The sequence below is a fragment of the Heptranchias perlo genome, chromosome 4 (assembly GCF_035084215.1).
Source record: "Heptranchias perlo isolate sHepPer1 chromosome 4, sHepPer1.hap1, whole genome shotgun sequence".
NCBI lineage: Eukaryota > Metazoa > Chordata > Chondrichthyes > Hexanchiformes > Hexanchidae > Heptranchias > Heptranchias perlo.
In genome coordinates, this window is record NC_090328.1 from 69,799,632 (window position 1) to 69,822,144 (window position 22,513).

Below are 22,513 nucleotides of genomic sequence, written 5' to 3' on the forward strand. Positions count from 1 at the left end.
CAGAAAGACCCTGCAGTTTCCCCCCCATTGCAACTTCCAGTTATTTCTATAATAATTATAGGGTTTTTGCCTCTACTATTCTATCTGAAAGTCCCTTCCATGTATAGATCATTCTTTGTGTAAAGAACTTTCTGATATCAGTCATAAATTTGCCTTTTACTAGTTTGACATTATGTACTGTTGTCCTCTCACAGTAAATTTCTGGATTTACCTTTTCCATGCTGTTTGTTATCTTATATACAGCAAGATCACCTCTTAGTCACCTCCTTAGCAAGGCTGAAAAGCCCAAGTTTCTCCAATCTTTCATCATATCTCAGAATACTTAACACTCTGGATCAGCTTTATGGCTATTCTTTGTATTGCCTCTAGTATTTTAATGTCTCCCCTGTGTCTCAGTGACCAGAACCGGACACAGTACTTAAGCTGTGGTCTGACCAAAGTACTACATAGTTTGAGCACGATTTCCTCCACTGTACCATTTTGGAAATATAGTTCAGTATTCTATTTGCTTTTATGATTGCTGCTCTGCATTGACTGGGTCTCTTTCAACTTCATCCTTAGCTATTTCAACACTATTAATGGTGCACATTTTTACTTCCTATTGCCTGGAATTTCTTGCTTATTTGCACCCAGATATACACGCAATCAGGGAACAAATCAAATGCACGCTTAAAGGATTACGGAATTATGAGTGTAAGTGAATTAGGGGTATGCGTACAATACGTCCAAATCTCCTCAATCTTTTACGATTGTCTATCAATCCCTCCGCCTGAGGTCATCTCCACCCATAATAATGGTCCCACCCCAAAGTTACAGAGCCTTTTACATGAGTTTCCAGCAATTGCACTTGTTTAGAGGCTCTCTTCAAATTATGACCAAATTTTAAGGTGCAGCAGGAAGCAGTCATTTTTCTGGTGTTTCATTACAATTTTTTGAGTGATTTTTAAAATTTATCCTCACTGAGTCCGGCACTGTATTTTCTGTTTCTTTGAATGGATTTTTATGGCATCAGTGTAAGTCACATTAAAAATTGAAAAGCTTCTTGATTGCAGGTTCTTAAAAATCCTGTGCCTGATGTGCATGATTGGTGGTTGAATGAGTTGAAACTTTAATTTTCATACTTAAAGAAATATATGGTGTGAGTTCAGCGCTTTTCCTTGGGCCCTGATTGTTTACGCTGATTTACACCCATCTTACGTTCGGGTGTATTTTAATGAGATCTGCAGGAAATTTGAGTGTAACTTGTTATCAGCAGAATGGGCGCATTTTCGGGTTGCGCTCACTGAGGAAATTCCAGGCCTATTTGCTTAACTTAACACTTGTTTGCAATAAATTTAATCTGTCGTTGTCTGTCCAGTAGCTTATTCTGTGATTTCTGAGCTTTACTGATTCTGAAAAGATCAGCAACCTCGATACTTCAGTTTTCTCACATTTTGCAAAGGTACACTTAATTTCAGGTGTGGGTCTCATTACTCTAGTTTGTGTAGATAGATTGCTGTGGTACAATCTTGGCCAAAGTACAGCTATATTATGGTTATGTCCATAATTTTATCTAACTTTTGTTCCTTTGTTTGTTATCAGTTATTGTAGGTTGGTTCCATTGCTTGGATACAATGGGCTCGATTTTCGGACGTCCGAGACGGCGGGTTCGTGGCGGGGGGGGGCTCCGAAAATCAGGGATTCCCGGGACGGATCCGGAGCCTGGCTCCAACCCACCCACTTCTGGGTTCCCCAGTGACGCGCTTAGATACGCACGCAGCCCCCGCATGCGGGACTCCCGCCGGCAATTAAAACCGGTGGGATCCCACTTAAACCAATTAATTTGATAATTCATGTTGTTTGCAGACCTGATTTGTAGGATATTTTAGGAGGGGTGGGATTTTCAATTCAACTGAGCGTGTTTCCCGTACTGGGGGAAACACTCCCAGTTGAAATGGACGTGTTGCAGCCACCAGCCTGTGGCAGCTGCAAAGGTCCATTTGACAGGTGGGGGGGAGACCCTCACTCATTGCAGGAGGCCACTCTGTCACTTTGGACAAAGTTTGGCCTCCACCACCTTCCTCCTAACAATAAAAGTCACAAACTTGCAACCTCAACCCCGGTGTCCAGACACATGTACCTACCTTGCGGACCCCCTCAAACGTACATCTTCCAGATGGGGGCCGCCGTAGCTGCAGTCATGACCTCCTCGGAGGGCGAACAGCATCACCACCCTCGCCGGCCACGCCATCCACCTCTGACATGTGGAGCTCCACAACACAGTGCTGTGACACATCCACCTGCACAGCAGGAGGGAGGGCAACCGCAGAGAGAGATGCATCGCAGAGGGCACTACCCTCACCACAGGGTCTACAGACTGAGGCTCAGCTTCCTGGACCTCTCTGAGCAGCAGTGCACACGGAGGCTCAGAGTCACTCGACATGTAATCGTGGACATCTGCAGCCTCCTTCATGCCGAGCTGCTCCCGGCTGGCCCGAGCACCATCTTCTTACCTGTCGCTGTCAAAGTCACCACTGCCCTCAACAACTTCTCCTCCGCATCCTTCCAGGGTGCCACCGGGGACATCGCCGACATCTCTCAGTCGTCTGCACAAAAGAGCCCTGCAAATACACCTACACCCACTCTGCAGTGACACAATGGGTGGCATCAGGTGTGGGTCCTCATGGTGATCCTCAGGAAAGGGCATTATTGCATAAACCAGACAAGGTTTGCAAAGACGTGGCAGTAGTGGTGACAATATAATATGTAATGTGAGTTGATCAGAAGTCAAATATAAGTAAAAACAATGACAAACCCTCAAACACCCTTGTGCATCCCATTCATGCTCACGACACGTTTGCCTTACGCTTCCTACTACACATATGTGATGCATGCCCTGTGGCTGCAGCACAGGTAGTGGCAGGTTGGGTGAGGCTGACCGTGAAAGAGGTGTATGAGAGGGTGAGTATGAGACGGAGCCATGAGATTGTATGAGGATTGGGTTGAGTGGTAGTGGCGGGATGAGTACTGGCGAGGTGAGTAAGTGCAGGTAAGATGAGGAAGAACTTTGAGTGGGTGTGAGGAGTGATGTGATAGAGTAATGTTGGCAGTGCAGAAGGAGATGTGGGGTGGGGGCGGTGATGTGCCAGACGGAGTGTAGCGGAATGAGTAAGTGTACTCACTTCGGCTGACCTACTTAGGTCATTGAAGCGCCTCCTGCATTGTATGCAGGAGCGTGATATGTTGGTGGTGCAGGTGACCTCCTCTGCCACCTCGAGCCAGGCCTTCGTGGTGGCAGAGGCCGGCCACTTCCTCCCATCCGCCAAGGAGAAAATCTCTGTCCTCCTCCTCCTCCTCACCCCATCCAGTAGGACCTGGAGTGAGGCATCATTTAACCTGGGAGTAGCCTCCCCCCTGGGCTGCTCCATGCTGTAATTTTGGCTCCTTTCTGCAGCATCAGTCAGTGGAGGACTGCCTCTTTAAATAGGGCTCCTCCAGCTGACAGCCTATGATGCGGCTGTGCAGTCCACCCGCTGCGCAGCTTTCCAGTGTGAAACCCGGAAGCCAAGGTAAGTGCCTTCCATTAGGCTGCGATCGCGTGTGGAGCACCCCGAATTCACTGGGCGCGTTACCCACGCGCCCAGTCGACCCCCTGCTGCCAACCCGCCTCCCTCCTAAAATCGAGCCCAATATCTCTTTTGTTTGTGTGATTACAGCTAGCTGTTCTACTCAATTATGGGATTGACTTATTATTTGCCTCTTACCTTTGTTTATTTATATTTTCCTTTTATGAATATCTTGTGACTTTTCTATTTAATTGAGCTCTAATTCAAAAAAAACAGTTGCAATTCCATATGGAACTTTATTAATTATAATTTCTGTTTTTTTTTAAAGAAAACACATGTAAGTTTTGATGCTATGAGAATGTATGTGCTCACCAATAGGGAGCAGTTAGATTCACCCTCAGGAACTTGGCTCATTGTTGAATGACTAAGTATAAATGAAAAAGTTTTATATCCGTTTCATCAGCAGACATTCTTCATTTTACAGGACTTAAGCAGATCCTTTTCCTTAACAATTCACTGTTAAGCTTAAAAAAATGGCCTAATTGCGTTTTTCTGGAGACAGTCTTTAAAGCAACACCTTTAAAATTATTAGCCTAGAAATTACGGTATGCAACATTATCGTATGAATGTGTTAAGCATCCATATAGTAGCTCACTGCACAGTTTCAAGGCGATTATGGTTAAAAGCAAGTTCAAGATGATCTTATTAGAAAAAAGTGAATGTTTCAATTTGGCAATTATTTGATCTGCGCACTTTTTCCCCATGGCCTCGTAATACAATATTTTAAAAGGAATAAAATTGCTTCCTATGTTGTAAAGAAGACATTTATTGTTGCATATCATTTGTTTTAGGCGTTTTGCAAATCCATCATCTGGAGTTTGTGAGAACTGCCACGTAAGCTGTAAAGAATGTTGGGGCCCAGGTGACGCAGAATGTCTGACCTGTCAGAAGGATCATTACTTGTTGAAATCTCACAACAGATGCTATCGCTCATGTCCGGAACAATACTATGAAGATAAGTTCGAGCAGACCTGTGAAAGGTGCCACCCTAGTTGCAAAACCTGTGATGGTAAGTTTAAGATTTACAAACTTACAAAGATGGTTCCAGACAAGATTTTGTAACAACTGGAAGTCCCTCCTTTTCATACACAGTATGGCAGGTACAATTAAGGTATTAAATAAGATTTTCTGCATTTTTTAATTTTAGGAGGAAGAAGAGTGTATATTTGGACCTTAGCAGGAACAAAATAGGAAAGTTCAAAGAAGTGTGAACTTTAGTATATATTGATAAAAAGAGATAAAAAGGTTGTGTAGAGAGAGAAGTTGGAAACTAGAGGTGAGAGAGGGATCATCTATTAGACAATAAGCTTTTTCTTATTTTTTTTCTGTTCGTGAGAGAAGTCTTGGAAGAGATTCCCCGGGATATGGGAACAATATTCCTGCCTTAGACACTTAGCTCAAGTGGAGGCGTCCTGCCTTTGAGTCAGAAAGTGGTGGGATCAAGTTCCACTTCAGAATTTGAACATTTGATCTAGGTTCACCCTCCCAGGCACTACATGAATACAAGTCTTTCTTTTTGGAAAAAAAAGGACTGCAGAAAAATTAAGATGATGATGAGAGAAAATGCGTTTGGCACAAGAGGAAACTGAGCTTCTTGGGTTTTTCATACATCAAGATGGTCAAAAGTATTGATTCAAAGGTGTTAACAAGAACAGTAGAAGAGAGATTTAATAGCAGAAAGAAGGAGAGGTGGACTGGAAGCAAATGAAACTAATGATATGGCACACATTTTCAGGACAGTGGGAAAGATATCTTCAGAATAAGAAGTCTTAGTGCAATCCAAAGACCAGAAGATCTGACAGATCTGCTGGGGATAGATTTTGATGTTGGTCATAATGCTGGAGTTGATTGCTGGAACAATTGATAGAGGTTCTTTACCAAGATTACGGAGATTAGTTGAATTCACATGGAAGGGAAAAGTGAACCAAAAAGGTTAGCTTTCTTTGTAATAGAGCTAGCAAATGTACCATCTGGTGGAAGAGGGGATTCACAGATGGAAGAGGAGTAGAAAGGAAGATTTGAAGAAGTTATGAAAGACAGCTTTGATAAGGGCCTGTAAAAGTGATTGATTCTTTTCAATAAATTCAAATTTTACAGGTTTAATAGTGCTAGAAAGAAAGATTTGTATTTACTTATATCCTTATACCTCTCAGAAATGCCTGAAAGCACATCATAGACAATTAATTACTTCTGAAGTGCAGTCACTGTTGTAATCTAGGCCATTTGGCAGTCATTTAGCTCAACCAAGCCCCACAAACAGCAGTGAGATGAATGACTGAAGAGTTATTCCGTTTTTAGTGGTAGTTGAAGGTGTAATGTTGATCAGAACATTAGGAGAGCTCCCTGCCCTTCTAGGATCTTTAACATTGTAACAGTAACATGATTTAACTTGTATGGCAGCTCTCACAATGCAGCACACCCTCAGTACTACATGGAACATCAGTTTAGATTATGTGCTCAAGTCCTGCTGTGAGGCTTGAATGCATGACTCTCTGAGTCAGAAGCAGGGATGCTACCAACTGAGCCAAGCTGATACTTTTAGTGGATTTACACAAGTTATTAGCAAAAATAAACATAGCTCAGAATGCTTCAGACTGCCAGGTGTGATGGGCAAAAGTTTTACGAGAGACAACAGAACGGTAGGCATAATTGAACCAAGATGTAGAAGCAACTCTCACAGAAGGGGAAGTATGGTATAAAATCTTGCATGCCAGCTAGAATAGAGAAAAGGTGAGATGTTCTTGTATGACTGAGATGTATAGGACATGATTCATCACACTAGGTATTACTGCCCATTCATAGTCACTGGTAGTCCCTTGGATGTGTACACCGACTTACTGTATATATCTAACAGATGCTGAATTCCCTTAGCTAATTTTTGTGGTATATCATGAAAAATCTCTTTAGATTATATATAAAGGGTGATATGATCTGTTAAAATGCTGATTTACGATTTAATACTGGGGATGAGCAAACTGATCCTGTTTGGGTTGATCTATAGCCAAGACAGTCAGAGCACTAAAATTACTATTTCCTCAAAAGATATCAATAGCAAACATGAATTCAATCTTCTTAAAATAAATCCAGATGAGTTTGATTTTATTTGAGCTGATAGATCCATCCAAGTTGAAATTAACATAGATTTGTGGGTTTTGCATCATTCTTAGTTGCTATTAATCTAGCTTTATGTTCACATTCCTCACGGGTAAACAAACAAACCAGTTATTATATAAAAAGATATTTAATTGTGAAAGCACGTGCTATGAAGGAGCATTTGATTTTCCAATTCAATGAGCCTTAAATTAGCATGCTCACAAAATCAAAACCAAAAAACGAGCCTGATAAGACAGGCTAGTGCACATCCTTCTTAAAACCACCAGAATATACAGCACAGACAAAATTCGCAAGCTGACTGCCTGAGAATATGAAAACAAACCCCAGCAAACCACCAAGTAAAAAAGTAAATAATCTGTGGACAACAGAAAAAGATTTGTTTAATTTTCCATGTGGTTGTTTAATGGGTGTCATCAAATTTCTGGTGGCACGTCTCTGCTTTCATATTCCTTAGCACTGTGGTGTCTGTCTTGGAAGGAGAATGGCAAATGCATTTACCCGTGTGCTGCAATTTTTAAAAAATGGACAGATATATCCAAACCCAAAATCATTTAAATCTGGATAATCATGATTAGATCCAAAAAGGCATCATTCAAGACCCTGTCTGAGTTTTCAATTTGGTTCAGAACTCATTTTCAATATATGCCAGATGTTAATTGTCTCACTAACAACACAAATTCAATGGTTTCTATTTTTCTAGGCAAAGGAGCTATTCGATGTACTTCCTGTTTTTGGGGCTTCAAGATGTTTGGAAGTATCTGCAGTTCTCAGTGTTTTGCTGGGGAATACCTGGTATCAGAGGTATTTAACATACAGTGACTACTATTGTAGCTACCTTGCTCTGTATCTTATCTGAAACAGTAGCTATAAAATATGGGTTTTGCATTTTATTTAAATGTAAAGCTACAGGTAATTAGTAAAAGATACATGATATTCAAACTTGCCCAGCAGAGAGTTAGAATCACAGCTAACAATCAGACCTGGAGTGACACTATTCCATCCCTAAATGGAGATTGTGCCAAAAAATAAGAACATAAGAAATAGAAGCAGGAGTAGGCCATACGACCCCTCGAGCCTGCTCCATCATTCAATAAGATAATGGCTGATCATCTACCTCAACTCCACTTTCCTGCCCTATTCCCATATCCCTTGATACCCTTAGTGTCCAAAACTTATATGATATGACCAGGTGATATAAGTTATGCTCCTGTTCAAGAACTGGTAAAAGAATCAGCCAGAAAATATAGGCCAATTAGCTTTGCTACAGTTATGGGTAATTTTGTAGGCTTAAATTTCCACAGGGATCTCCTGATTTCCCACCATAAAATACTTACCCACCCTAATGTTCTTTACTGTTTCCTTTATAATTCTCATATTTTTCTTCCTCATTAACCCCCTCCCCCACCCACATTTATCATGTGCCTCTTTTTAAAAAATCTCAATTTTGCTCTAACTGCTTTATTTATCCATGGAACCTCTGCTTTTGATGCATCTCCATTACTGATAGTCTAAATGTATTTAACCTGTACCTTATCCATCTCAAATTTAAATATCTTCCACCGCTGGTCCACTATTTAATCTACCATTTCTTTACTAACTAATTAATCTGAGCTAGGCCCCCTTTCATACTACTGAAAGGAACTAATTTCCAGTCTAATGCCTTTAACTTGGGCTCCCTTTATTTATTTATTTTTAATGTGAACTTAATTAGATTAACCTTCAGGTTACATAGTGGTCCTATTTTGTTACAATTGGATCTAACACTGCATTCTTCCTCTTTGGACATGCACTTTACTGATTAAGAAAACTTCCTTCTCATTTTGACCACAAAAATAAGTTTATTATTTACCATTTACCAAGGATTGATTAAGCTGCTGCAGTGAAGTACAAAGCTCGTTCTTGGATTTTGCCATAGGAAGATGAATGTCGTTCTTTAACCAAGGGAACTGGGACTAATTGTTGCACCTCCACTGCTGTCCGAGATGAGATCAGTTAACTCAGGATTGACTCCTGGACTAATTGGCTCCAGTCCACATTTACTCATTAACCCAATCTGTCTGTCAGACTGTCTATCTCTCTATGTATCTGTCTCTGAAGAAAACCTAGAGACACAAAGAATAAATCTGTGGAAGACCATGAGTAAGCAGAAGATGGGACCCATACATGGCTCCTGACCTGGGTACCACTGACATAGATAAAAATAAAAACAGGATATTTGAGCTACCACTTTATTTACAACAACAACTTGCATTTATATAGCGCCTTTAACATAGTAAAACATCCCAAGGCACTTCACAGGAGCGCTATCAAGACAAATTTGACACCGAGCCACATAAGAAATTATTATGACAGGTGACCAACAACTTGGTGAAAGTGGTAGGTTTTAAGGAGCGTCTTAAAGGAGGACAGAGAGGTGGAGAGGCCGAGAGGTTTAGGGAGGGAATTCCAGAGCTTAAGGCCTAGGCAGATGAAGGCATGGTCGCCAATGGTGGAGCGATTAAAATGGGGGATGTGCAAGAGGCAAGAATTGGAGGAGCGCAGAGATCTCGGAGGGTTGTAGGGCTGGAGGAGGTTACAGAGATAGGAAGGGGTGAGGCCATGGAGGGATTTGAAAACAAGGATGAGAATTTTAAAATCAAGGCGTTACCGGACTAGGAGGCAATGTAGGTCAGTGAGCACAGGGGTAATGGGAGAATGGGACTTGGTGCGAGTTAGGATACGGCAGCAGAGTTTTGGATAAGTTCAAGTTTATGGAGGGTGGAAGATGGGAGGCCAGCCAGGATACTATTGGAATAGTCCAGTCTGGAGGTAACAAAGGCATGGGTGAGGGTTTCAGCAGCAGATGAGCTGAGGCTGGGGCGGAGACGGGCGATGTTAAGGAGGTGGAAGTAGGCGGTCTTGGTGATGCAGTGGACATGTGGTCGGAAGCTCATCTCGGGTCAAATAGGACGCCTAGGTTGCGAACGGTCAGGTTCAGCCTCAGACAGTGGCCAGGGAGATGGGTGGAGTCAGTGGCTAGGGATCAGAGTTTGCTGCAGGGACCAAAGACAATGAGGCTGATTTTCGGATGACGGAGCGGGTGCGTTGGGGGCGGGGGGCTCCGAAAATCGCTAAAATGCCGAGCGGCTTCGGAGCCCGGCTCCAACCCACTAATTTCCGGGTTCCCCAGTGACGCATCTGAGTGTGCGTGCGCCTCCCAAATGCGGGATTCCCACCGGCAATTAAAGCCAGCGGGATGATAACTTGCATAGTTTGTCCGATAGTTGAGGTACTTGAACTATTTGATTGACTCGACATTTTGTCAGGGGTGCGATTTTGAAGGATCCTCAGCGTGTTTCTCATGCTGTGGGAAACACTCCCCGTTGCAACAGCCTGTGGGAGATGCAAATGCTTATTTGACAGGTGGGGAGCACACATCATTTATTGCAGCAGGGCACTCTGTCATTTCAGACGAAGTTTTGGCTGCAAGACCTTTGTGTTTCCACTCAAAATTCTTACTTTCCACCCAAAACTCTGCTGTTCAAACATATTTAACTTCTTTGCGGACCCCCTCAAACTCACCGTCAGGATTGGGGGCGCCATGGCTGCATTCATCACTGTGTCCGAGGACGAGCAACATCACCCGCCTCGCCAGGCACAGCGTCCACCTCCGCCACGTGGAGCTCCACAACACAGTGCTGCACCATAGACACCTGCACAACAGCACGGAGGGCAACAACAGAGAGAGCGACATCGCAGGAGGCACTACCCTCTCAACAGGGTCTACAGACCGAGGCTCAGCTTCCTGGACCTCTCTGAGGAACAGTGCATACAGAGGCTCAGAGTCAGTCGCCATGTAGTCGCAGACATCTGCAGCCTCCTTCATGCCGAGCTGCTCCCGGCTGGGCCGAGCAGTATCTCCTTACCTGTCGCTGTCAAAGTCACCACTGCCCTCAACTTCTTCACCTCCAGATCATTCCAGGGTGCTACCGGGGATATCACCGGGATCTCTCAGTCGTCTGCACACAAGTGCATAAGGCAGGTCACCGACGGCTTGTTCCGCAGGGCCTCGCACTAAGTCAAGTTCCCCATGGACGAAGAGAGCAGTGGGATTCCACGCTGTGGCTGGCTTCCCACAGGTGCAGGGTGTAATCGATTGCACCCATATAGCAATACGAGCACCTCCACACGAGCCAGGACTGTTCATCAACAGGAAGGGCTATCACTCCATCAATGCTCAGCTCATCTGTGACCACTGCAAGAGATTCCTTCACGTGTGCACCAGATACCCTGGCAGCTGACACAATTCCTTCATCCTCCGGGAGTCCAACATCCCGCCCCTCTTCCACGCACTGAACACCCTCAAGAGCTGGCTCCTCGAGGACAAGGGATACCCGCTGCACACATGACTCATGATACCTCTGGGGAACCCCACCACCGAGCAACAGCGTCGATATAACGACAGCCACATTGCTACCAGGTCTACAATTGAGCATGCTATAGGGCTGCTCAAGATGCGCTTCAGGAGCCTTCTGGGGGAGCGTTTTAATACGCACCAGACAGAGTGGGTTCATTATAGTCATGTGTTGTGCCCTGCAGGAGGAGGCCCCATCCACATCTGCCACTCACATTGAGGAGGAGGAGGAGAAGCAGGAGCAACCCATGGACAGAGCAGTGGCTCACCTGGCTGCTCGTGAGGCCAGGGAGTCACTGATATGTGAATGGTTCTCCTAACATCAGACAGCGTGAAGAGTCCAATCCTCAATACACCTGGATAGAGCAGCCCCTACGCCAGCCCTCCCCCACCCTGCACAAAGCAGTCCTGCAACTGCACAAACACCCACTGTAGAGTGACCCAGTGGGTGGCATCAAATGTGGGTGTTCATGGTGAACCTCATGAAAGGGCCTTATTACGGAAGCCAGTCAAGCATGGCCAGGACGTGGCAGTAGTGGTGATAATAATAATATTTAATGTGAGTGTAACAAAAAGCTAATATAAATAAAAAATATGATCAACCGTTAAACACCCTTGTGCATCCCCTTCGTGCTTCCAAAACCTTCGCCTTTCACTTCCGACTACTTCTACGTGGTGCTTCCCCTGTGGCTGCAGCAGAGGTAGTGGCAGGTTGCTCTTGTTCATGCCCTGACTGATTAGATGCTTTGGGCCTACGCCCTCTGGGTTTTGGTGCCCGTGAGGGCCCCTCCAAAGACTGCTCCACCTGCGCCTGTGTAGGGGCAGACTTGGCCACCTGGAGAGGAGGCAGCATTGCGGGTACTGGTTGAGGGGGGTGACGGGTGAATCTTGGGGGCACATTGAGTGGCATGCCCACTTCCATGTCCCCTTTCACCATCATCCTTCCCCTGGGCCAGGCCCACACCATTCATACCACTCTGCTGGACAACAGTTTGGAGGTCATGTGTGAAGCCTTGTAAGGCCAGTGCTAGTGTATCTGCCTGCCTGTCTAAGGCCGCAAAATGTTGTTCACCCTGAGTCCGAACGGCCATTGTCAGGGGCTGAATGGACTCATTTGTGAGCCATGCTTGAAGCTCCATGGAGGCTTGCCTTCCCTCCATCACATACATTCCCGCACTTACCCGCGACACTATCCCAGAGATGCCTTCACGTCCCTGTGACAGTATCTCAGAGATTCCCACCTGTACCTGTGCCATCATTCCACTCATGCAGGAGTTGGACTCCTCCAATCTCTGCACTATTGTGGAGAGTGCGCATGGCACCTGTTCCAGCACCTTGCAAATGTGTTGCTGCCTCTCAATCATTCCCCTTTTAAAGGGTGGCCCCCAGGGTTCAGCATCTGTGTCCAGCTGAGCAGAGCCTGGAGAGGAGTGCTCCCACTGATGCGGACTCTCCACAGCTGCCCCTGCCACCAGTGTCTGCTCGTGCTCACACGTGTGGGTAACTCACCAGATCCGACCCCAACTAACTGCGGACTAGGACCCACTGAGGTGTGTGTATCTGCACAGGTGGATAGCTCGCTCAGATGTGCCGGTGCACCCTCAGAGGCCGGCAGGTCCTCTGAGGAATCGCTCCCTACAGTCACAGTCGCTGAAGGCCCTGTAAGAGAAGAGAAGGCAATATTAAGCATCATTACAGATGTGTCATGTTGCGATGAGCATACTGAGGTGCTGAAGATGGCAAGGCATGTTAACATCAATTCATATTGTGTGTGCTGAATGTTAAAGTTCTGTCACCAGACGTTTGTCGGGTGCCAGTCTCGCCGTCCCCGACAGACAGGCATTCGAGGGTGCGGCTCAGCTCCAACACCTCCTGCTCTGAGTCTGTGAGGACAACGAGCTGTTGTGGCCCCCCTCTGGTCCTCGCCCTCTCCCGTGCATTCTAGGCTCTCTTCTCCTATAAGGGGAGAAAGTACAGATGCGTGGCCAACCGATGATTGGTTTGGGTGAGGCTGACCTTGAAAGAGATGCATCAGAGGGTGAGTATGAGACAGAGCCATGACATTGTATGAGGATTGGGTTGAGTGGTAGTGGTGGAGTGAGTAATGGGGAGGTGAGGAAGTGCAGGTAAGTTGAGGATGAGCTTTCAGTGGGTGAGAGGAGTAATGTGATAGAGTAGTGTTGGCAGTGCAGAATGACTTGGGGGGTGGGGGCGGTGATGTGAAAGACGGAATGTAGGAGAATGAGTAAGTGTACTCACTTTGGCAGACCTAGTTAGGTCATTGAAGCGCTTCCTGCACTGGATCCAGGTGTGGGAGATGTTGCTGCTGCTGGTGACCTCCTCTGCCACCTCAAGCCAGGCCTTCTTGGTGGCAGAGGCAGGCCACTTCCTCCTCACATCCCTCCTCCTCCTCACCCCATCCAGTAGCACCTGGAGTGAGGCATCGCTAAATCAAGGAGCAGCCTTTCCCCTCTGCTGCTCCATTATGCTGTGTGGGTTTTTGCTCCAGGAGCAGCCATTGGAGGACTGCCTCTTTAAATAGAGCTCCTCCAGCTGACAGCCTGTGATGTGGGTGCGCAGTCCGTCCGCTGCGCAGCTTTCGGACGGCAAAACCGGAAGCCACGTTAAGTGGCTCCAATTAACTCGCGATGGCGTGGGGAAGGGACAGATTTTATTGGGCGGGTTACCCAGGTGCCCAATCGCCACCACCCCCCCACCCCCTTGCTGCCAACCCACCTTCCCACTAATATCGGGACCAATGGCTTCAGTCTTCCCACTATTAATTTGGAGGAAATTTTTGTTCATCTAGTACTGGATGTTGGACAAGCAATGTTATAAATGAGAGACAGTGGAGGGGTCGAGGGAGGTGGTTGTGAGATAGAGCTGGGTGTCGTCAGCATACTTGTGGAACCTGATGTGTTTTCGGATGATGTCGCCGAGGGACAGCATGTAGATGCGAAATAGGAGGGGGCCAAGCATTGATCCCTGGGGGACAACAGAAGTAAAATTGCGGGAGCAGGAAGAGAAGCCATTGCAGGTGATTCTCTGGCTACGACTGAATAGATAAGAATGGAACCAGGTGAGCGCAGTCCCTCCCAGCTGGACGAGGGAGGAGAGGCATGAAGGAGGATGGTGTGATCAACTGTGTCAAAGGCTGCAAACAGGTTGAGAAGGATGAGAAAGATAGTTTACCATCATCACAGTCATTGGAACAATAATAATTCGTTAAAATCAAAATTCCTCAAATAGTCTAAAATGTTTCAGCTATGGATGGTGTGATATTTCCTAATCATAGAATCATAGAAAGGTTACAACACGGAAGGAGGCCGTTTGGCCCATCAAGTCCACGTCAGCTCGATGCAAGAGCAATCCAGCTAGTCCCACTCCCCGCCTTTCCCTGTAGCCCTGCAAATTTTTTACTTTCAAGTACTTATCCAGTTTCCTTTTGAAGGCCATGATTGAATCTGTCTCCACCATCCCCTTGGGCAGTGCATTCCAGATCCTAACCACTCGCTGTGTAAAGAAGTTTTTCCTCATGTCACCTTTGGTTCTTTTGCCAATCACCTTAAATTATGTCCTCTGGTTCTTGACCCTTCCGCCAATGGGAACAATTTCTCTCTATCCACTCTGTCTAGACTTTTCATGATTTTAAATACCTCTATCAAATCTCCTCTCAACCTTCTCTGTTCCAAGGAGAACAATCCCAGCTTCTCCAGTCTATCCACGTAACTAAAGTCCCTCATTCCTAGAATCATTCTAGTAAATCTCTTCTGCACCCTCTCTAAGGCCTTCACATCTTTCCTAAATTGCGGTGCCCAGAACTACACTTTAGGAAGAACCACTTTCTCAACCTGCCCTGCCACCTTCAATGATTTGTGCACATATACCCCCAGATCTCTCTGTTCCTGTACCCCTTTTAGAGTTGTGCCCTCTAGTTTATATTGCCTCTCCTCGTTCTTCCTACCGAAATGTATCACTTCGCATTTTTCTGCGTTAAATTTCATCTGCCACGTGTCCCCCCAATACACCAGCCTGTCTATATCCTCTTGAAGTCTATCACTATCCTCCTCACTGTTCACTACCCTTCCAAGTTTTGTGTCATCTGCAAATTTTGAAATTGTGCCCTGTACACCCAAGTCCAAGTTATTAATATATATCAAGGAAAGCAGTGGATCCAGCACCAACCCCTGGGGAACACCACTGTACACCTCCCTCCAGTCTGAAAAATAACCGTTCACCACTACTCTCTGTTTCCTGTCACTTAGCCAATTCTGTATCCACGTTGCTACTGCCCCCTTTATTCCATGGGCCTCAATCTTGATGATAAGCCTCCTGTGCGGTACTTTACCAAATGCCTTTTGAAAGTCCATAGGCATCACATCAACTGCATTGCCCTCATCTACCCTCTCTGTTACCTCATAAAAAAACTCTTTCAGGTTAGTTAAACATGATTAATATGCTATCACATTCCAGATAAGATACCTAAATTAAACTAGTACTGACATTAGCCTTTCTTAGTATTATTCTGTAGCTCCTCAGTCATTTTTCCATATTCTGGATACTTTTAAAAATTTTTTTATTAAGGATAACCTAATGGAACACTATGAGCGCTAAATTGGGCCGTGTAGCACCCGTTGTTTCGGCGCCATACAGCCTCGCCAACATCCAAGATGGCGTCTTGGCTACGTGCACATGTTTCCAGCGTGACGTACGCTGGATGCCATCTTGGTATAGGAGTTAGCGCATGCGCAATTACCGAACGCTGGAAGCATGTAAAGTATGGAGAAAATGGATACAATCAGCGTGCAACGCTGATATAAAGTGATAGACACATTTTGGGACTTAACTCTCAACTCAATGCACAGTCTTAACCCCAACCATTTGAACGTGTCTTAAGAGTGCCTAGAGGACCCCACCAGCGCTATTTAAAAGAACCATGCAGGCGTTACAGGTTAGTGGCTGGATTGTTGCTTCTGGCTGCTGAGACATTTGTAATTGTTTTTGGAGGTCTCCTATACTTGAATACTAGGACTAGGGGACATAGCCTGACATTTAGAGCCAGGACGTACAGGAGTGAAGTTAGGAAATGCTTCTACACGCAAAGGATGGGAGAAGTTTGGAACGCTCTTCTGCAAACAGCAGTTAATGCTAGCTCAATTGTGAATTCTAAATTTGAGATTGATAGATTTCTGTGATCCAAGGGTATTAAGGGATATGGGGCTTAGGCGGGTATGTGGAGTTAGGTCACAGGTCCACCATGATCTCATTGAATGGCAGAACAGGCTCGAGGGACTAAATGCCACTGCTACTTGCTGCCTTCTGATATGCGCCACCTTCTCCTGCAAGAAAGCGGGATGTGTGTCCGGGTGATGTGCCTGTTCATGGTTGAATAGCTGCCAGTGTGTGTGGCCTGTGAGTTGTGGGTGGGCGGCTTGCAACAGTGGTAACATGTAAGAGTGAGAGGAAGCATCTGATTGGAAGAGTTGAGTAATGATGGAGAGAGTTTGTTGGAATGTGGGTGATGGGGGCGTAGTGCGTGGAGCAGTGGATGTGGCTATTGGTGCAATTGGTAGGAGACGTCACTTGACGGTTGACTTCACTCATCTTGACCACTCGTGTCAAAGCATTGAACTTCTTCCTGCACTGCATCCATGTTCATGATGCTGTGCGCCTGGCATTGACTTCGTGCCCCGCTGCCTCCCACTTCCTTTTGGATATATGTCTGGAAGGTCTCTTTCCCCCCCCACCCCTGCGGATATAGGATGTCCCTTCTTCTGTCCACCTCTTGCACCAAGGCTTCTAGTGCATCAGCGGAGAACCTTGGTGCACGGACTCTTGCACGCCTGGTACAAACTCAGATCGGCAGATTGGTGAGGGCTGGCATGCAGATTGGAGGATGTGGGATTTATACAATTTTTAACATAACTCATCAGTGTGTAAACATAGGGACGGGAGCTGCATCTGTGTTTTGCATGTGCGATGTCTGATCTCCGTTCAGACTCCGTGCAGACAGCAGACTGTTATTTTCAGCAAACAACAGGTACCAGCTACCGTTATGAAATTTTTAGGAGACAGCTTGCCTTTAATGGATTGGGGCTCCCCCTGCTGGTGGAAAGTGTGAATTGCATTGAATTCTCGTGTCAACGCTGATTCGGAACGCTGCTTGAAGATAAGTCCTCGGACCTCACAAAAGTCTTGTCCTGCCTGCACAGGGGCCAATGAGCGCGGGATAATAGTGAATCACGCTACCCCAGCCCAATAATAGGCCTTATCCAATTTTTTCCCCCTATGTTCTTGGTCTATGTCAGTACTACTGATACTCCTTTTATTATCTTTTGGAGGTCAGCTATATTTTTTCAAAACCAGACATAAAACATTCTCTTGTCTAAATATTTTTTTTAACTGGAGCTATGTCTGTGAATTCTTGAAATACAAACACATTAAACGTTTGAAAACTGAGTTTCCTTTGTAATTTACCGATATTCTCCCATACATTTTAGAATTTTTTTTTGGTGTGTTTAGTACTGATTTTTTTGAGTTTATACAGCACCACAACACATTCTAAAATTCACTGCATTATCTGACTACGCCATAAATGGGTGTTATTGTTTATTTTATAATTTTCATTGGTGCAGAATCACTAATGTAACCACTTACAGTAACAATATTTGATTCAATGTTTTATTGACTCCAGAGTTTTGCCCTATTGTCTGATTCAGTTATTTCAACATCTGGGCATATTCGCAAATAATGTGTAAGTTCTTCAAGGCCTGTATGAATGATCCGATAATGTACGAGTTGACAAAGGTCCAACAGGTTGATTTGCAACTATGGCTGGAGCTTGTCACAGCTCTAGACCTCTTCAACATAGTTTTAGAATGTTTTATGACTATGAAGAACGGTAGAATGAGTACCACTGGAAGAGATCATAAAAATCAGGTCTGCTCATAATACATTATCACGAGAAGCAACAGAAAAAGGACATGAAATAATATGGTCTGGAGATTACTGAACCAAAATCTCTTTTATCTGCATAATGTAACACCTCAAGGATCAAAATTGTTACTGGAGTTCAATTCTACAGTTATCCATCTGGAAAGTTGAAAGTCTTAGTTTGAACATGAAGCTCTGCTTCTTAAAGCCCTTGATTTTACCTTTCACCTGTGATGCATGGATTTTGAAGAAAGATGAGAAGAAACTCCAAAGTGTTAAACTCGCCTTGATTTGAAGAATCCTTAATATTCATTGGTAGAATGTGATCAAGAAGGAAACAGTAAAAGCATGGATTGGAAGATACTATGGAACATGTTATCTGGCTAAGATACTTATTGAAGGAAGAGTATAAAGGTACATCTCACAGAGGAAGAACTTACATGTGCTGGACTGACAAGTTATTGGAAGGACTGGGATTAACCACATCATGGAATGTGTAGGAAGGGCAGAACTTTACACTGACCTGGTGCTACAATTAGTCCAACACTGCTTCAAACTGATCTAAACCTATATTTCTATTCTCCAACTAGATTCGCTTAATGTTATTTTTGTTATTGCTTTTAATAGAAAAATTCACCTGAAGCACTAATCAGAATTTAATCTAAACAGTTATTGATCCAATAATTAATATTTTTTAAAAATCTCTACCAAAACAATGAAGCACTTCATAGACTAGAGATTTTTCAGAGTTTGTTTACATTCTAACTAATTCATGTGCATTGTTTTTAATGCCTATTTTTTCCTGGTTATTAGGACCCAGAAATACTATGTGACAAATGCAACGGTGCTTGTCTGGAGTGTAAGGGGCCAGGACCTTACAACTGCACAGATTGTCTTCCAGCTCTCTTGATGAATCTCGATGATGGCAACTGTTTAAATTGTTGCAGATCTGCACAATCAGATGTTGAAGACTGCTGTGATTGTGACCTGAGATTTGGTAAGGCTATTAGTGTATTTAAATCTTTACTGTTTACGAAAATTCAACTACGGGATCAATTGCTTATCATCTAAAGTAAAAGTTATTTCTGACTGAGCCAATTAACATGTCCATTGAAAATTAAGGATAGTATTGTTTCTGAGCAATAGTTTTTGAATGTTTGATAAGTAATGGGATTTATTTTTTTACATATTCAGGAAGTTTGTAGAAATCCTAGTGAATGTTTTTGGCTAAATTTTTATCAGTACGGATCCTAAAAATAATGTTGGAGGGAGGATGAGAGGCAGAGTCTTAGTTCCTTCAAGATCATGCCTACTTAGAATTGGGTCTCAACTCTCTCAAATATAATTTGCATGCGGGCGAGATCTTCACGTTTTTGAGGACAATGCCTGTGTAGGGATGGAGGAGGTGGGTGGAGCAATAGGAAGCTTCAGTCTCCTCAGTACTGTCTATCTATTCTTAAATATATATGATATAAATGTAACTAGGGGAGTCAGCATCATCTATGCAGGAAAAAAAATGTAAAAAAAGGTCAAAACTCCAAAGAGGAAGGAAGATTTTGCATTCCATCAAGCATTATGTTATTAGTGGTTAATGCATTTCTATTTCTGAGCACCACAGATCAATTTCAGTTAGCAAGGTCTTAAAGTGTTCATGAAATAACACGTCTTCAAAATATTACCTTGCAAAACAGAACATGTATTTATTGTTGGTGCTAAATTCAAAGACTAAAGGGCCAATTTTAACTCTGCCCTTCTGGCAAGAACAGGCAGTTAAAATGGCAGTTGGGCACTTCACGCTTTGTTCACGACGCATTCACGCCCACCGCCATTTTAATTGCTGGTGTTTCAGCAGTGTCAAAGCCATCCGCCACAGGCAGGCGGAGCCCTCATTAATATTTAAAAGTCCGGCCTGATGATATAATTCGGACCCTGAAGTGATTTTAACTGCCTGTCACACTGAGTGCTGGACCCACCAAAGAAACCTGGCGGCAAGCAGGAGTGGAGCCAAAAGAGGCCCAGGAAGGTAAGTCTTTAAAAAATTGTTTTGGTTTCCCTGTGGGCCAGACAGAGCAGGAGTGATTCTCCGGGTTCCACAAGGAAACCTTGGGCCTTCCCCCCTCATTCCGAGTGCGATCGCCTCCCAACCACCCTTTAACTACTTAGCTTAGTGCCAGAGACTGTTCCCTCGGTCTCTCGGAAATGAGGCCTGGAAGTTAAAATCTCTCCAGGCCTCACATGGCGTCGTTATATGAGCTTGTTGCTTGCCTCGGCCCCCGCAACCCGAGTTAAAATCGGGGCTATTTAGCACGTGTGCAATGCTTGAATTTGTACTTGTAGAAGACAGATCAGTTCCTGCTCCTTGGTTTAAAAAAAAGCATGCTGGGAGCTGTGCATGTTATGCTATCAGCATCCTATGAATAACTTACTGGCCCCGATATTAGCGTGGGCAAACCCCCATGAACCAAACTTACCGTTTCAGACGCGATCGCACGTTGATTGATAGTGGTTAACGTCCTCTCTGGGTTTTGCGCCCGGCAGCCAGCCTGATTGACAGGCTGGCTGCCATCAGGAGCTGCAATGCGGTGGCGGGGGGGGTGCGGGAAAGACAGAGAGCCAGATTTCATCCAGCGCTGGACTGGAAGACCGGGCAGGGGAGGAGAGTGGAAGACCGAGGGGTAGGAGAGGGGAAGATCGGGGGGAGATCGGGGGATGATAGGGAGGGTGAGATCAGGGGGACATCGGGATGGTGAAGAGGGGGGCATCGGAGCGGGAGACATCGGACGTCGGAGCAGGTTTCAAAGGTAGGTGCATTTAATGTTTTCACTTCATTGCATGTTTCTTTATTTAATTTATTTAGTTTCTTTTTCCAGCCCTTCATGCCTGGTTTTACCAGGCATGAATCAGAAGCGGTGGGCAAGCCGCCCAGGTAAGTTAAAAACCTTTCTGATCACTTCCTCTGTCACAGGTAAAGTGCCTTAAGTACCTCAATGAGGTACATTTGGCTCTTTAAGGCAGAACTTCCGGTTTTGGCCCGCCCCAACACAGGTGGGTCCCTGGGAAACTCGGAAGCCACCGGGTTGGAGCCCCCTCACCACCAACGCACCCGAATTTGCCTCCTAAAATCACCCCCACTATCTCCACTAATAACTTAAAGGACCTATCGAATTTTAACCAAGTCTTACAACAAAATTTGTCATTAAACACTGGATTCCTTTTAAAAAATGGAATATTCTGATATATGTATATACTGTAGATACATCTATAGCCACTGAATTATCAACTCGGTAACTTAAAAACACTTTAGTAAATCCTAATCATACTTCATGGGCTCGATGTTACCAGGCCTGCGGGTTTCCGGCGGGTTGGGTTTTGGGAGCGTGGTCAACACGCTCGGTGAAATTAGTGGGTTGCCCGCGCGATCGTAGCAGGCAACACACTAATAGGAATCAATTACCTGCTCCTCCGGGGTCCACGCTGCTGGTCTGCGCGTCGGGCGGGCTGCGCATGCGCAGTACGATCTGTCAGCTGGAGGCTCTCTAGTTAAAGGGGCAGTCCTCCACTGACAGATGCTGCAACCAATGGAACAAATTTCAGCATGGAGCAGCCCAGGGGGAAGGCTGCTCCCAGTTTAATGATGCCTCACCCCAGGTATCATCAGATGGGGTGAGGAGGAGGGCGAAGACAGAGATCTTGCACCCGGCGGGCGGGAGGAAGCGGCCAGCCTCTGCCACCAAGAAGGCCTGGCTCGAGGTGGCAGAGGGGGTCACCTGCGCAACCAACATATCGCCCACCTGCATACAGCGCAGGAGGCGCTGCAATGACCACAGTAGGTCAGCCACAGTGAGAACATGAAGTCTTTCCCCTACACTCCATCTGCCACAACACTGCCCCAACCCCACATCTCCTTCGGCACCGCCAACACTACTCTGTCACATCACCCCTCATACCCACTCAAACCCCATCCTCATCTTACCTCCACCTACTCACCTCGCCAGTACTCATCCTGCCACTAACATGCGACCCAATCCTCATACAATCTCATGGCTCTATCCCATATTCACCCTCTCGTGCATCTCCCTCACGGCCAGCCTCACTCAACCTGCCACCACCTATGCTGCAGCCACAGGGCATGCATCACATATGTGCAGTAGGCAGCGTAAGGCAAATGTTTCGTGAGCATGAAGGGGGTGCACAAGGGTGTCGGAGGGTTTGCCATGGGTGTTACCTATATTGAATTTCAGAGCAACAAACAGCACACATTATATTGGCACCACCACTGCCATGTCTCCTCGAATCCTGTCTGTTGTGTCCAATAATGCCCGCTCCTGGGTATCACTATGAGGACCCACCACTGATGCCACCCATCGTGTTACTGCAGAGTAGGTGCAGGTGTATTTGCAGGGCTCTTCCGCGCAGACCACTGAGAGACATCGGCGGTGTAGCCAGCTGCACCCTGGAAGGATGCGGA

The 22,513-nt window shown here is 45.3% G+C and overlaps 1 protein-coding gene across 1 annotated transcript in view; it reads left to right on the forward strand.

The window, feature by feature from the left end:
* The window catches only part of pcsk5b (proprotein convertase subtilisin/kexin type 5b), a 348,074-nt gene that overhangs the window by 320,502 nt on the left and 5,059 nt on the right, over positions 1 to 22,513 (forward strand). The window contains exons 34-36 of the mRNA XM_067983096.1: positions 4,397 to 4,614; positions 7,420 to 7,520; positions 18,859 to 19,042. Coding sequence (XP_067839197.1) covers positions 4,397 to 4,614; positions 7,420 to 7,520; positions 18,859 to 19,042 — 503 coding nt within the window. The remainder of the gene's footprint in view (positions 1 to 4,396; positions 4,615 to 7,419; positions 7,521 to 18,858; positions 19,043 to 22,513) is intronic.